Raw genomic sequence first — 12,554 nt, 5'->3', positions numbered from 1 at the left:
CATCCCTGGAGATTCAAAGATGAAAAGACAAGAAATATGTACTAGTGGGGAGGACAGACATGCCACAAATCAACCAGTATTTATGATGTAAAGTACCTAAGTAATTCTGGGAACATAAGGGTTACATACTTGTTTTCTCTTGGGGAGTCAAGGAGGGCATTTCAGAAGAGAAATATGCGTATATTAGAACATGAGTTGAAGTTTGCCTAGTAGAGAAGTTAGAGGAAGCTATTCCAAGCTTAGGAGGGAATGTGAACATTAGGAGGGAATGTATTTGAGGGATTGCTTTTAAAATATGTGGATGAATGACAGATGAAGCTAGATCAGAGGCACAGATGACACGAAGTCATTAGACACTGTGAAGAAAAGATGAGACTTATCCTTTATATAATGAGGACACTTTTGTACGTGTGTGAGCACATGTTCAAGCTCACACTGACAATAGTGTGGAGACTGGATTAGAAGAGAAGGAAGAGGGCCTGAAACCATCACAGTGGTTTAGGGGGTGAATGCAGAGATAACAGGGTAGCAGTAGTGAGGACAATAGATTGGAGCAAGTTAGAAAGATATTTAGAATTAATAATCACCAGTGTTGGTGGTTAAAATAAAGATGAATTTAGGATGAAGTTCATATTTTGGGACAGGTAGAGATGGTGGCATTCACTAATAGGAGAAGAAGTTACTAGGTTTTAGAGGAAAAGGCTATTTCTGTTGGTTAAAGAATTTTTGTGAATATCCCAGTAGAATGCCAAGAGAAAAAGATCTTGATTGACTGCTGAAATCTCGGAGCAAACATATTGTTAAACCTAGAAAGGATCAATGGAGTGAGAAGATAGAGTCCTGGAAATTAATTATCACAGTCCAAGAAAAGGACGGTGGAATATGGAGGGCTGAAGAAATGGGGAAACACTGAGATGGATTGACACAGTAGGTGCCGCAAAGGAATTTATTGTGTCAATGATTGTGGAGATGGGGCAGAAATGGGCAGTGTTTCATTATATTCAACGCAAGATCATCACGAGTCATAGAAATCTCAGTGGAAATGAAAAACAAGAAAAGGAAAGGATAAGGGAAGAGTAGCCACAAACTGAGACCTGATGTCACAGAGAAAGGAAGAAAAACAATCGTGGAGTCATCACTGACATTGGCAAGAGCAGTTTTAGAAGCACTGTGGGAGCAAGATGGTGAGTCAAGGTCTGAAAGGGAGGTGAGGATACAGAGACAGTGAATACAGGTGAATATTTTTAGAAGTTTAGCTAAGAGGGGATGGAGAGCTACAAGGCTATAGCTAGAAGACAAGGGATGGGGAATTATATACAACATTGAACACATTCAAAGTACCATTTACTCTTAAACCATTTCAAAGTTCATTGATAATTTAAGGGAGCTCTGTATGTGCTCACCAAGTTGTGCCTGGAAATCTGGAGAACAACCACTTGGCCAACTGACTGGAAGAGATTCTATATTTGTTCCCATGCTAAAGAAAGGTGACCCAACAGAGTGTGGAAACTATAGAACAATATCATTGATTTCACATGCAAGCAAGATTCTACTGAAGATTATCCAAAAATGACTGGAACAGCACATCAGCAGAGAACTTCCAGAAGTCCAGGCTGGGTTTAGAAGGGGTTGTGGTACTAGGGATATTGTAGTTAATGTAAGATGGATCTTAGCTGAAAGCACATTATACCAGAAGAATGTTTATCTGTGTTTCATTGATTATGCAAAGGCGTTTGACTGTGTGGATCATAACAAACTGTGGCTGACTCTGAGGAGAATGGGAATCCCAGAACACTTGATTGTGCTAATGCGAAACGTATACTTGGACCAAGAGGCAGTCGTCAGAGCAGAGCAAGGAAACTGCATGGTTCAAAATTGGGAAGGGCATATGCCAGGGATGTGTCCTATCTCCATACCTTTTCAACCTGAATACAGAGCAATTTATCTGGGAGGCTGGGCTCTATGAGGACAAGTATGGCGTCAGGATTGGTGGAAGATCTATCAACAATCTGCATTTTGCAGATGACACAACCTTGCTTGCTTCAGCTGAGGAGGACCTGAAGTGCTTGCTGCAGAGGGTCAAGGACTGCAGCCTTCAATATGGATTGAGGCTCAATATCAAGAAGATAAAGATTCTCACCACTGGACCAATTGGCAGCATCAGGATGGATGGTGAAGAGATTGAGATTGTTCACAGCTTTAGTTTGCTCAGCTCCACAGTCAACAGTTCTTGGCACCAGCAGCCAGGAAATTAAAAGATGTATTGCGATGGGAAAGTCTGCTGTTAGGGACCTTTCCAAAGTACTGGAGAGCAATGGTGTCACTCTGGAGACTAAAGTGCATCTGATACAGGCTATGGTCTTTGCAATCACTTGTTATACATCAGAGAGTTGGACAATACTAGGGAGGATAGGAGAATCGATGCCTTTGAGCTGTGGTGCTGGAGGAGTATTGAGCGTACCATGGACTGCTAAGAAAACAAACAGATTCATCCTGGAGAGGGTTAAATGAGGCTGCTCCTTGGAGGAAAGGATTCTGAGGCTTCGTCTGACATACTTTGGACATGTTGGAGAAGGGCATCATGCTTGGGAGGGTGGAGGGACAGTGCAGCATGGGAAAACCCTTTATGAGATGGATTGATTCAGTGACTGGGGTAATTGGGATGCGTGTGTTGGAGGCAGTGTGATTGGCACACGATAGAGCAGGGTTTAGGGCTGTTGTTCATAAGGCCACTATGAGTCGCAAGCAACTCGATGGCACATAACAACAACATATCTACATATATTTATATATTTACATATATTTATATAGATATAGATAAACTTGACAAACACTAGATGACTCCACTTAAGTATCTAAAATAGGCAAGCACATGCAATAAATCAAAACCAACTGCCATTGGATCAGTTCTGACTCATGTGGAAGCTCCACCAGATTTCTGAGGCAGTAAATCTTTATGGGAGGAAACACTTATCTTTCTCCCTCAGGACAGTTGGTGGTTTGAACCACTGACATTTCATTTGGAAGTGCAATGGGTATTCTGCACTACGCCTCCGGAACTTCTTGGGTAAAAGCATAGAGATAAAAATTTACTAGTGGTTACCAGAGGCTGGGAAGAGGAAGTTACTGCTTAAAGAGTAGTTTTTGGTTAGAAGTATGAAAAACTACTAAAACTAATAGTGTCTTTCCAGCAATTCTGTGTTTGACTGACCCAATTCTGTTCTTTTCTTCTCTCAATGTGTTAATGCTCTGAGTCTTAATTTGCTGATTTTATATTATTCTAATTTTCACTTTTATTTGGTATTGTGTGGTTTGGTGGGGGTTTTTGGTGGGGTGCTTTTCCAAATTCTTCTGTGTTTCCTATGTTTTTCACAGCCTTTTTCTCAATCTGTTGAAAACACTTATAGGAGTATAGAAGGATTCGTGCAAATCAGAATTACAGGGAATAACTGAGGGAAATGTTATTATATTGTGGATATTGTAATTATTGTATTGTTATAAAATAAGTATAAATGGTTGAGTGAAAAACTAATTTTGCTTTTAAACTTTCACTCTGATCACAAGAAAAAAGAAATAAAAAAGCAATAGTAATTGTTGCACCTGGTAAATGTAATTAATGTCATCAAATTATGTACTTAAAAATTGTTAAAATGAGCAATGTTTTGTCATATATATTCTACCACAATACAAAGAATGTCCTTAAAGAGTATTGAATGAAATAATATACGGGTAAAAACTAGGTCTCTGTAAATATAATGATAAGAGATACCTATAGATTGCTGGGCTTGAAATCAGGTGATAAATTCTGTCAATAAAAGATGATTTATAAAGAAAAATCTGTCAATTATATCAACCAGTATTAACATATTGTTTGATATTTCCTTTTTACTCTCTGATAAAGTTTCACTTTATTTCTTTAACACGTCTATTAAAACAAAGGAGAGAAGGAAGTAGACAAATTAACCTTTTTTATTTTATAATCACATTGCAAAGGGGAGAAGCAAACATATTTTGAGTCTCTTTTTCTTGTCTATTTTCTGATTCATAGATCTGTAAACAGGCAAATAAATTTTTTTTTCTGTGTAAACATGACTGAAATTCCTTAAAGAAAGTAGAAATTTATTTTTCTTTTTTATGACCCACCACTTAATGCATTAACTTATAGGAAGAATTATACTGGAAGTTATTGAATTATGTTGGTCAGTGAACCCAAAATAAAAGCATTAGTTGGTTACTATGAATACTCTCCTTTTCAGCTGGGCAGAAGATCTCGCGCTTACAAAAGAGCTGTCTGGATAGACTGTGGTATTCATGCACGAGAATGGATCGGTCCTGCCTTTTGTCAATGGTTTATAAAAGAAGTAAGTTAAACCCTTTATACAATGTCCATTTGAGCTAGTCAGGGCTTTCCACGTGTTTTTATTCTGTTCAAAAAACAAACGTGGGAATGTGAAACCCTTGATACTCAATTGAATGGTTAACACCTGGATTATGTGAATTGCTTTCATGTGTTTGAAGACCTCCCGTAACCCCTGGCTCAGTTCATCCTCACTTTTGCGCTTGAAGATAAGAATGACCAACCCTTGTAAAAGGTAAAGAGTCTGTGGGGTCTTTGTATAGTGGTGACAAATTAGGAACCATCCATAGAATCCCTTAGACATCAAGAGATTATAAACCTAATTTGTGATCTTCTTCCACAGAAGTATCTTATTCTTTTTCTTTTCTAATATGCTGTCCAGAGCAGAAAAATCCTATTTCTCTTGTTAAGTGCCGTCGAGTCGCAGGCAACTCATAGCAACCCTATAAAGGAGAGTTCTCGATGCTTGGGTGCCTTTCATCCTCTCTCCAGCCTATTTATCTTAGCTGCCCCTAAAAGTGATCTCAAATATGCTTCCAATAATAAGGTAAGTCATTGCTTAGTGCCATCCAAATTAAATGAATGTGTAATCTAGATACCTATGGTTTTCTGCTACAGTAGATTTATCATCCTAAATTTCAGTTCTTTTTCAATGTCCCTAATGCTTCATGAGTTAATAGTTTCCCATTTTCTAAAGGGTTCAGGTGAACCTTGAGTCCTCTAAGGCTAGTGTACAGAGGAGGTGCTATCAAGACTACGTCCTGGCCTAACTTCTTAGTGTGTTCTGATACTCTTTCTTCTTTAGTCTTTGTCCACAATGCAATAATTTGCATGAGTTTTTTCAAGTTTCATGTCTTCATTTTTTAAAAAAGAGAAAGAACTAAAAAAACAAAACAAAACCCCTACTAGTACTAGAAATGGAGACCAAAAAAAGAAGATTCATATCTAGAAAAATAACATTATCCATTTCTTTATCCCTGTACCTATCAAGAATTAGTAAGGGTATCTAAATATCTCAGTTACATTTTACTGTGTTTTATGGGGAAATGATGTGCCTAATGATGTGTCTATGATTTGGAGAACTCTGCCAGAACTTGGAAAATATTTTCCCCAAATGTCAAAAATGCTTGAAATTGGCCAGATCTGTTTCTCTGCCACTTCTACTACCAAACTCAAAAAAACTCCTAAATTTTATAAATATTGTATAACAAAGCTTTCAAACTATTCCTGTTCAGTATATTGAGTAATTAATTTTCTCTTCAAACACCATGTCACCTTGCTAGAATAAGCGCAAACACAAATAAGAATTAACCACTTCCAACACGTTGTAGGTAAGGAGCCCAGGTGGGGAAGTTATCTGTTGCAAACCAGAGAGTTGGAAAGTTAAACCTATCTGATGGCTCTATGGGTCAAAGACCCAGCTATGTGCTTCAATAAAGATTAAAATCAAAATCAAATGCACTGCCTTTCCTTCAATTCTGGCTCATAGCACTGCTATAGTAGAGAGTAGAAGATTTTCAAGGCTAAAATCTTTAGAAAATATGGAACCAAACTATTGTATCTTCCACTTACTAGATTCAAACAGCTGACTTTTCAGTTATAGGGTGAATACTTAAACCATTACACCTCCAGGACTCCTCAGTAAAGACTACTACAAAGAAAACCCTTGAGAGAGTTCTACTTTGTCACAAAGAACCACTAAGAGTTAGAATTTTTTTTTATAACACCCAATACAACAGCTGTTGTATTGTTATTGCTGTTATTAAGTACCGTCAACTTATGTGCAATAGCTCAGAACCCTGCTTCATCCTGAGCCAAACTCATCCTCTCTGACACACCCCCCCTTATTACCCCAGTTACTGAGAGAATTACAACAGTACTGCTGTTGTAGTTGTTATGTGCCATCTAGTCACCTGTGACACAAAGAGACCCTATGTACAGCTGATCTGAACCCTGCCCTGTCCTGAGACGGTCTCACTGACTCCAACAAACGTACCCCATGTTCCCGTTACTGTATCAATCCTTCTTATCCAGGGTCTTCCTCTCATGCACTTTCACTCCACCCGTCCAAGCGTGATGTCCTTCTCCAAGGATCAGACCCTCCTGGCCACATGCCCAAAGTATGTGAGGTGGAGTTTCAAAATCCTAGCCTACAAGGAGAAATTTGGTTTCACCCTCTCCAAGACAGATTTGTTTTCTTGGTGGTCCAAGTTATGTTCAAGACTTTTCTCCAGCACCACAACTCAGAGGCATAGATTCTTCTTCTGCTGGCCCTAGTCATTGTCCAGCTCTCTGACACATAGCAAGTAATTGAGAAGATCATGACCTGGATCAGGCACACCTTAGTCTCTAGACTGATATCATTGCTTCTCAGTACTCTGGAGAGGTCCCTGACAGCAGACTTTCCTAATGCAATTTGTCTTTTGATTTCTTGGCTGCTGGTACCAAAAGTGTTGATGATAAAACAAACTAAAGCTGTTAACAATCTCAATTTCTTTACCATCTATCATGACACTGTAAATTGGCCTAGTGGAGAGAATCTTTGTTTTCTTGATATTGAGCTTCAATAAATATTGAAGACTATAGTCTTTGACCTTCTGCTGCAAGCACTTCAGGTCATCTTCTGTTTCAGCAAGCAGTGTTGTGTCATCTGCATAACATAGGTTATTGATACGTCTTCCTCCAATCCTGAAGCCACATTTCTCCTCATAAAGCCCAGCCTCCTGAATGATCTGTTCTGCATATAAATTGGAAAGGTATGGAGATAGAATGCATCCCTGATGCACTTCTTTGCTGATTTTGAACCATGTGGTGTTTCGTTGCTCTGTTCTAATGACTGCTTCCTGATTCCAGTATAAGTTTCACATAAGCACAATCAAGTGTTCTAGGATTCCCATTCTCCTCAAATTTAGCCACAATTTGTTGTGATCCACACAGTCAAATGCCTTTGCATAGTCAATGAAGCACACAGGTAAACATTTTTCTGATACTGTTTGCTTTCTACCAAGATCCATCTGATATTGGTGATAATGTCTCTAGTCCTACAACTGCTTCTAAACCCAGCTTGTGTTTTTGGTAGTTCTCTGTCAATGCACTGTTTCAGTCTTTTTTTTTTTTAATCTTCAGCAGGATTTTGCTTGCATGTGATATTGTGTGATAATCTCCACTCTCTGTCAGTCATCTTTTCTTGGAATGGGATTAATATTAATCCTTTCCAGCCAGTTGCCCTCCAGATTTCTTGGCATACCTGGTGAGCATGTTCAGGGCAGCAACTGCACCTGTTTGTTGCAATACGTCAATTTGTATTCCATCAATTCCTGGAGCCTTATTTTTTGTCAAGAGCTTCAGAGCAGCCTGCACTTCTCCTTCCTCACCGTTGCCTCTAAATCATGCTGTTTCATGAAATTCTTTCGTGTCAGCCACTTCTTTTTGGTACAGTCACACTGTGTACTCCATTCCATCTTCTTTAATGCTTCCTGGATCATTCTATCTTCTGTCCATAGTGTCCTTAAGTATTGCAATTCATGGCTTAATTTTTTTAGTTTCTTTAGGTTAAGAAATGTTGAGCAAGTTACCTTCCAATAAATGTCTGGTGCAGGCATAACGTACTGTCTGCTGTTTCAAGCTCGACATCTATTGTTTACAGACTATACTCCTGTGTATTGATGAAGTGAAGAAATGTCCTAGACACTCCAGATAAAGTATCTTCTCACCCCTCTACATGAGCAAGCTCTTTTTAATATTTAAATTGTATTAATTCTTCATGTGGCTATTTCACCTCTTTTTTTGCACCAACCACAAGGACAGAGGCTTTGTGTGTTTCTCAGTACCAAATCCCCAGCACCTAGAACAATATCTGAAACCTAGTAGATGTTTTTCAGTGAATGGAAATAATGTGAATCCAATGGTAGTTATATGGAAAGAATACATGGAGATGACTTGTAAAATTGTCTCATAAGATGTGAATGGCACCATCTGGACTTTTGCAGGTGGAGGTATGGCAAACAAACAGTGAAAGAGAAGAAGATCCTCGGCCAGGTGGATTGACACAGTGACTGTGGCAATGAGCTTGAGGGTGTCAGATTGTGAGGTTGACACAGGATAGGACAGAATTCAGATCTGTTGTTCACAGAGTTCCTATGAGTCATACTCGATGGCACCTAAAAACAGCAACAATCCTGTATGGCAGCCCTGTTCCTTCAGCTGAATTTCCAAGGAAGAGAAAGGAAAAACTGTAACCTCAGGGAAAAGAAGAGATATAAACACTGAATGTCAACTGAGAGGTGATGACCTTTGGCCTAAGCGTAAGACATGTTAACTAAGATTGAGCTCTAGTTATCGAAATATGAGAGAAGCTCCTTGACCTAGGCCTGCCTGCCAGGATCGTGTCACATATGTAGATTAGTTAGATAATCTCAGTGCCTCTGCTATCTCCTGAATGCTTCTCTCCCTTGAAATAGCTGACACTTGCTCCTTCACTCTGTAAGTTACATTTCCCACTTGAAAAAGAACAACAGTTTCAAAAATGGAAAAAATGAGGTCTAGAAGTCATTGAAGAAGGCCTCTTGTTATATAGGTTAAAATTTACCAGCCACTCCTGTGGGAGAAAGATATGGAAGTCAGTTTCATTAGAATTTGAACCTCGAAAATCCTGCAGGTCAGTTCTCTGTCAGAAAGGATGATTGTCAGTCAGAGTTGACTCAAAGGTAATAGATTTAGGGATCACTCTCCCCAGTGTCTTTGTGACACCATTGTAGCTGCCAAGATATCAAAAGTAGTTATGAGTGAAGTGTGTCAAAATTTACACATTTTACTCTTGTAAGAAATATCCTAATCCTGCTTTGAAGCCTTTATTCCTATAAATATAGTTTTGGGGAGCTGATTGAATGGAAATATCAAGGATATAGCAATCTTAAACCTCCCAAGCAATGGAATATCATCTCTTTCACATTATTTTAGATCTTTAATACACAATCACCAGTAAAACAAGAACGGTGCCTAGTTATCACTGTTGACCACTCCATTAGGTATCAAAGTAGAATTATCTGGATAGACTAGGGGGGAAACACAGAATAAAATATATGAAAGGAAAGTAGAATGATGGAACCCTCAAATCTATGGCTCTTTAACAGGCCTTCTTATTATAGCTAATATGTGCTATCAAATCAACTATGACTCATAGTGACCCTATGAAAAATGTGATCTAATCCAAATTTCTCTGTAAATCTTTGTTAAAAATCACAATTTTTTAAAAAAGAGGGGGGAGCAGATGTAAACCTGTCCTACCCTGCTCCATTCTTAGGATCTCTGGCATCCTTGAACCAGTTGCTACAGTCACTGTGTCAATCTATCTCATTGAGGGTCTTCCTCTCTTTCACTGATCCTCCACCTTTTCAAGTATGTTATCCTTTTCCAAGAAACACCCCCTCCTAACAACAGGCCCAAAGTATGAGAGATGAAGCTTCACCATCTTTGCTACTAAGGAACACACTGGCTGCATCTTCTTTAAGACAGAGCTGTTTGTTCTTTTGGCAGTCTATGAGATATTCAGTACTCTTCTCCAACACCACAATTAAAGGAACCGATTCTTTTTCTGTCATTTGTATTCATTTTCCAGCTCTCAGATACATAGCAACTAATTGGAAAGCCCATGAATTGAATCAAATGAATTTTTTTCTTCAAACTAGCATCGTTGTTCCTCAGTACTTTGGAGAAGTCCTTGATAACAGACTTTCTAATGCAATATTTCTTTTGATTTCCTGACTGCTGGTTCCAAGGTTGTTGATTATGGATCCAAGAAAGATGAAATTGTTGAGAATTTCAATCTTTTCTCCATCTAGCATGGTGTTGCCTATTAGGCTAGAAGTGAGAATTTGTGTCCTCTTGATGTTGAGATGTAATTAATATTAAAGTTGTAATCTTTGATCTTCTGCAGCAAGCATTTGAAGTCCTTTCAGCAAGCAAGTAGTGTCATCCACATAACACAGGTTGTTAATGAGTCTTCCTCTTATTCTGATGCCACATTCTTCTTCACAGAGTCTCAAATGATTTGTTCAGAATACAGACTGAATAAGTATGGAAAAAAGATATAGGCCTGACACACACCTTTATTTTAAACCATTCAGTGTTCCTTTGATCTGTTCAGACAACATCTTCTTGGTCTAGGTATAAGTTTTATATGATTATGATTAGATGTTCTAAGATTCAGTTTTTCTCAATGTGAAACATGTTGTTATTGTTAAGTGTTGTAGACGACTCATAGCAACCCTATGAACAAAAGACCTGAACACTTATATAACTTTCATCATTTCTCCAAGTTCGTAGAGTTTCCGGAGGCAAGCTATTTCAGAAGTGAATGTCACTCCTACTTCCAAGCTTGCTTTAATCGAGGAGTTCCATCAAACACTGTTCACAATGGGAAATCATTACTGCATTTGACACATCAGTGTCACAGTGTTTAGCATCACCGAAACCATGACAGCAAAATCTGTACAGCAAAAGGACAGACCAGTGCTATAGATACCACTTAGAAGAATGTTAGACCAAAAGCAATTAAAACCAGGCCTGAGGGTCACAGATTAAAATCATTCACCTTTGACTTGGTGGCATAACTTTCTATCCACCAGACCATAGAACTCTCTCCACGTTGGTGGTGCTGCTGTTAAGTGCCGTTGAGTCATAGACGACTCCTAATGAAAAAAACCTCTGTAAAATCAACCAGGCTGCTCCAGTCTCTTGCCCCACCTGGAAGCCAACCCATCCTGTTGACCCCATGCCTTTTTAAGTAGGAGGCCGAATAAAATCAATTCATTCCCAATGGCTAATAAACATTGCACCTTATGTCTCACCTGAAAATGAGATCAAAGCTCTATAGAATCAGGCTGCTCCAGACCCCTGCCCCACCTGGAATCCAGCCCTATGTGAACCACTGGATTTTTTTTTATTATTCATATAGTCAAATGCCTTTGCATAATCAATAAAATGCAAGTATGCAATCTTCTAATATTCCCTGCTTTCTGCCAAGATCCATGTGACATCAGAAACGATACCCTTGCTGTCACAGCCTCTTTTGAACTCAGCTTGAACTTCTAGCAATTCTCTATCAATGTACTGTTCTAGTTGTTTTTGGAAGAGCTTCAGGATTTTGTTTGCTTGTCATGTTAATGATATTGTTAGATAATTTCCACATTCTGTTGGATCACCTTTGTTGGAAATGGGAGCAGATATGGATCTCCTCCAGTCAATTGGCCAGGTAGCTGTCTTTCAACGTTCCTGACACAGACTGGTGAGAACCTAGGGTTGCATGTGCTAATTGAAACATGTCAGTTGGTATTCCATCAATTCCTGGGATCTTATTTTGTGCCAGTGATTTCTGTGCAAACTGAACTTCTTCCTTCATTACCATTGGTTCTTGATCAGACACTGCTTTATGAAATATTTCCATGTCAATCAATTCTTTTGGGTACAGTGACTCTGTGTATTCAGTCCATCTTCTTTTGATACTTCCCAAATAAAGATTTTTCTCATAGCATCTTTCAGTATTCCAACTCAAGGCCTGAATTTTCAGTTCTCTCAGCCTGATAAATGTCATGTGAGTTCTTCTCTTTTAATTCTCTGATTCCAGCTCTATGTACATCCTATAACAAGATAACTGCACTTCTTCTTTTTTGTTATTTTTGCTGTTGAATTGGAAGGGACTCATAACTATCCTTCCAGTGGGTTTTCAGAGGCAATAAAATGCATGGGGGAAGATTGCCCACGTCTCAGGTACCTTGGGGTAACAGCACAGCTTCTCAGTACCAGGTCACCAAAGCTCCCTCAATAGCACTTGCTGTTGTTGTTATGTACTATCAAGATAGAACTGACCCATAGCTGAGGCAATATAATCATATGAGAGAAAATGGCTCATCTTTCTCCCACAAAGTAGCTGGTGGATTTGAACTTTATGACTTTGAAGTTGCAGTGGAACTCCTTACCACTAGGCCACCAGAGCTTCCTCAACAGTGCTTGTTCACTCTTTAAACCAGAAACAAAATCCATTCCACCTTATCTCACAGATCAACTTTCAGGCAATCCACACACAAACCTAAAAGACAAATAATCTGAGAAAAACTGGATGAAATACTTTTATGGCATTGAAGTCTATGGGGGAGATAATAGTCTAAAAGTATTATATTTTAGGGCATTATTTTTATCG

At 38.8% G+C, this 12,554-nt stretch overlaps 1 protein-coding gene across 1 annotated transcript in view; it reads left to right on the top strand.

The window, feature by feature from the left end:
* CPA6 (carboxypeptidase A6) overlaps positions 1-12,554 on the top strand; it is a 557,716-nt gene that overhangs the window by 419,415 nt on the left and 125,747 nt on the right. The window contains exon 6 of the mRNA XM_006880443.1: positions 4,257-4,361. Within this exon, the coding sequence (XP_006880505.1) occupies positions 4,257-4,361 (105 nt within the window). The remainder of the gene's footprint in view (positions 1-4,256; positions 4,362-12,554) is intronic.

Source organism: Elephantulus edwardii, unplaced genomic scaffold (genome assembly GCF_000299155.1).
Source record: "Elephantulus edwardii isolate Elephantulus edwardi_28Jun2011 unplaced genomic scaffold, EleEdw1.0 scaffold00008, whole genome shotgun sequence".
NCBI classification, from domain to species: Eukaryota; Metazoa; Chordata; class Mammalia; order Macroscelidea; family Macroscelididae; genus Elephantulus; species Elephantulus edwardii.
Note: the sequence above shows the minus strand (reverse complement) of the source record. Positions and strands in the feature narration are given on the sequence as shown.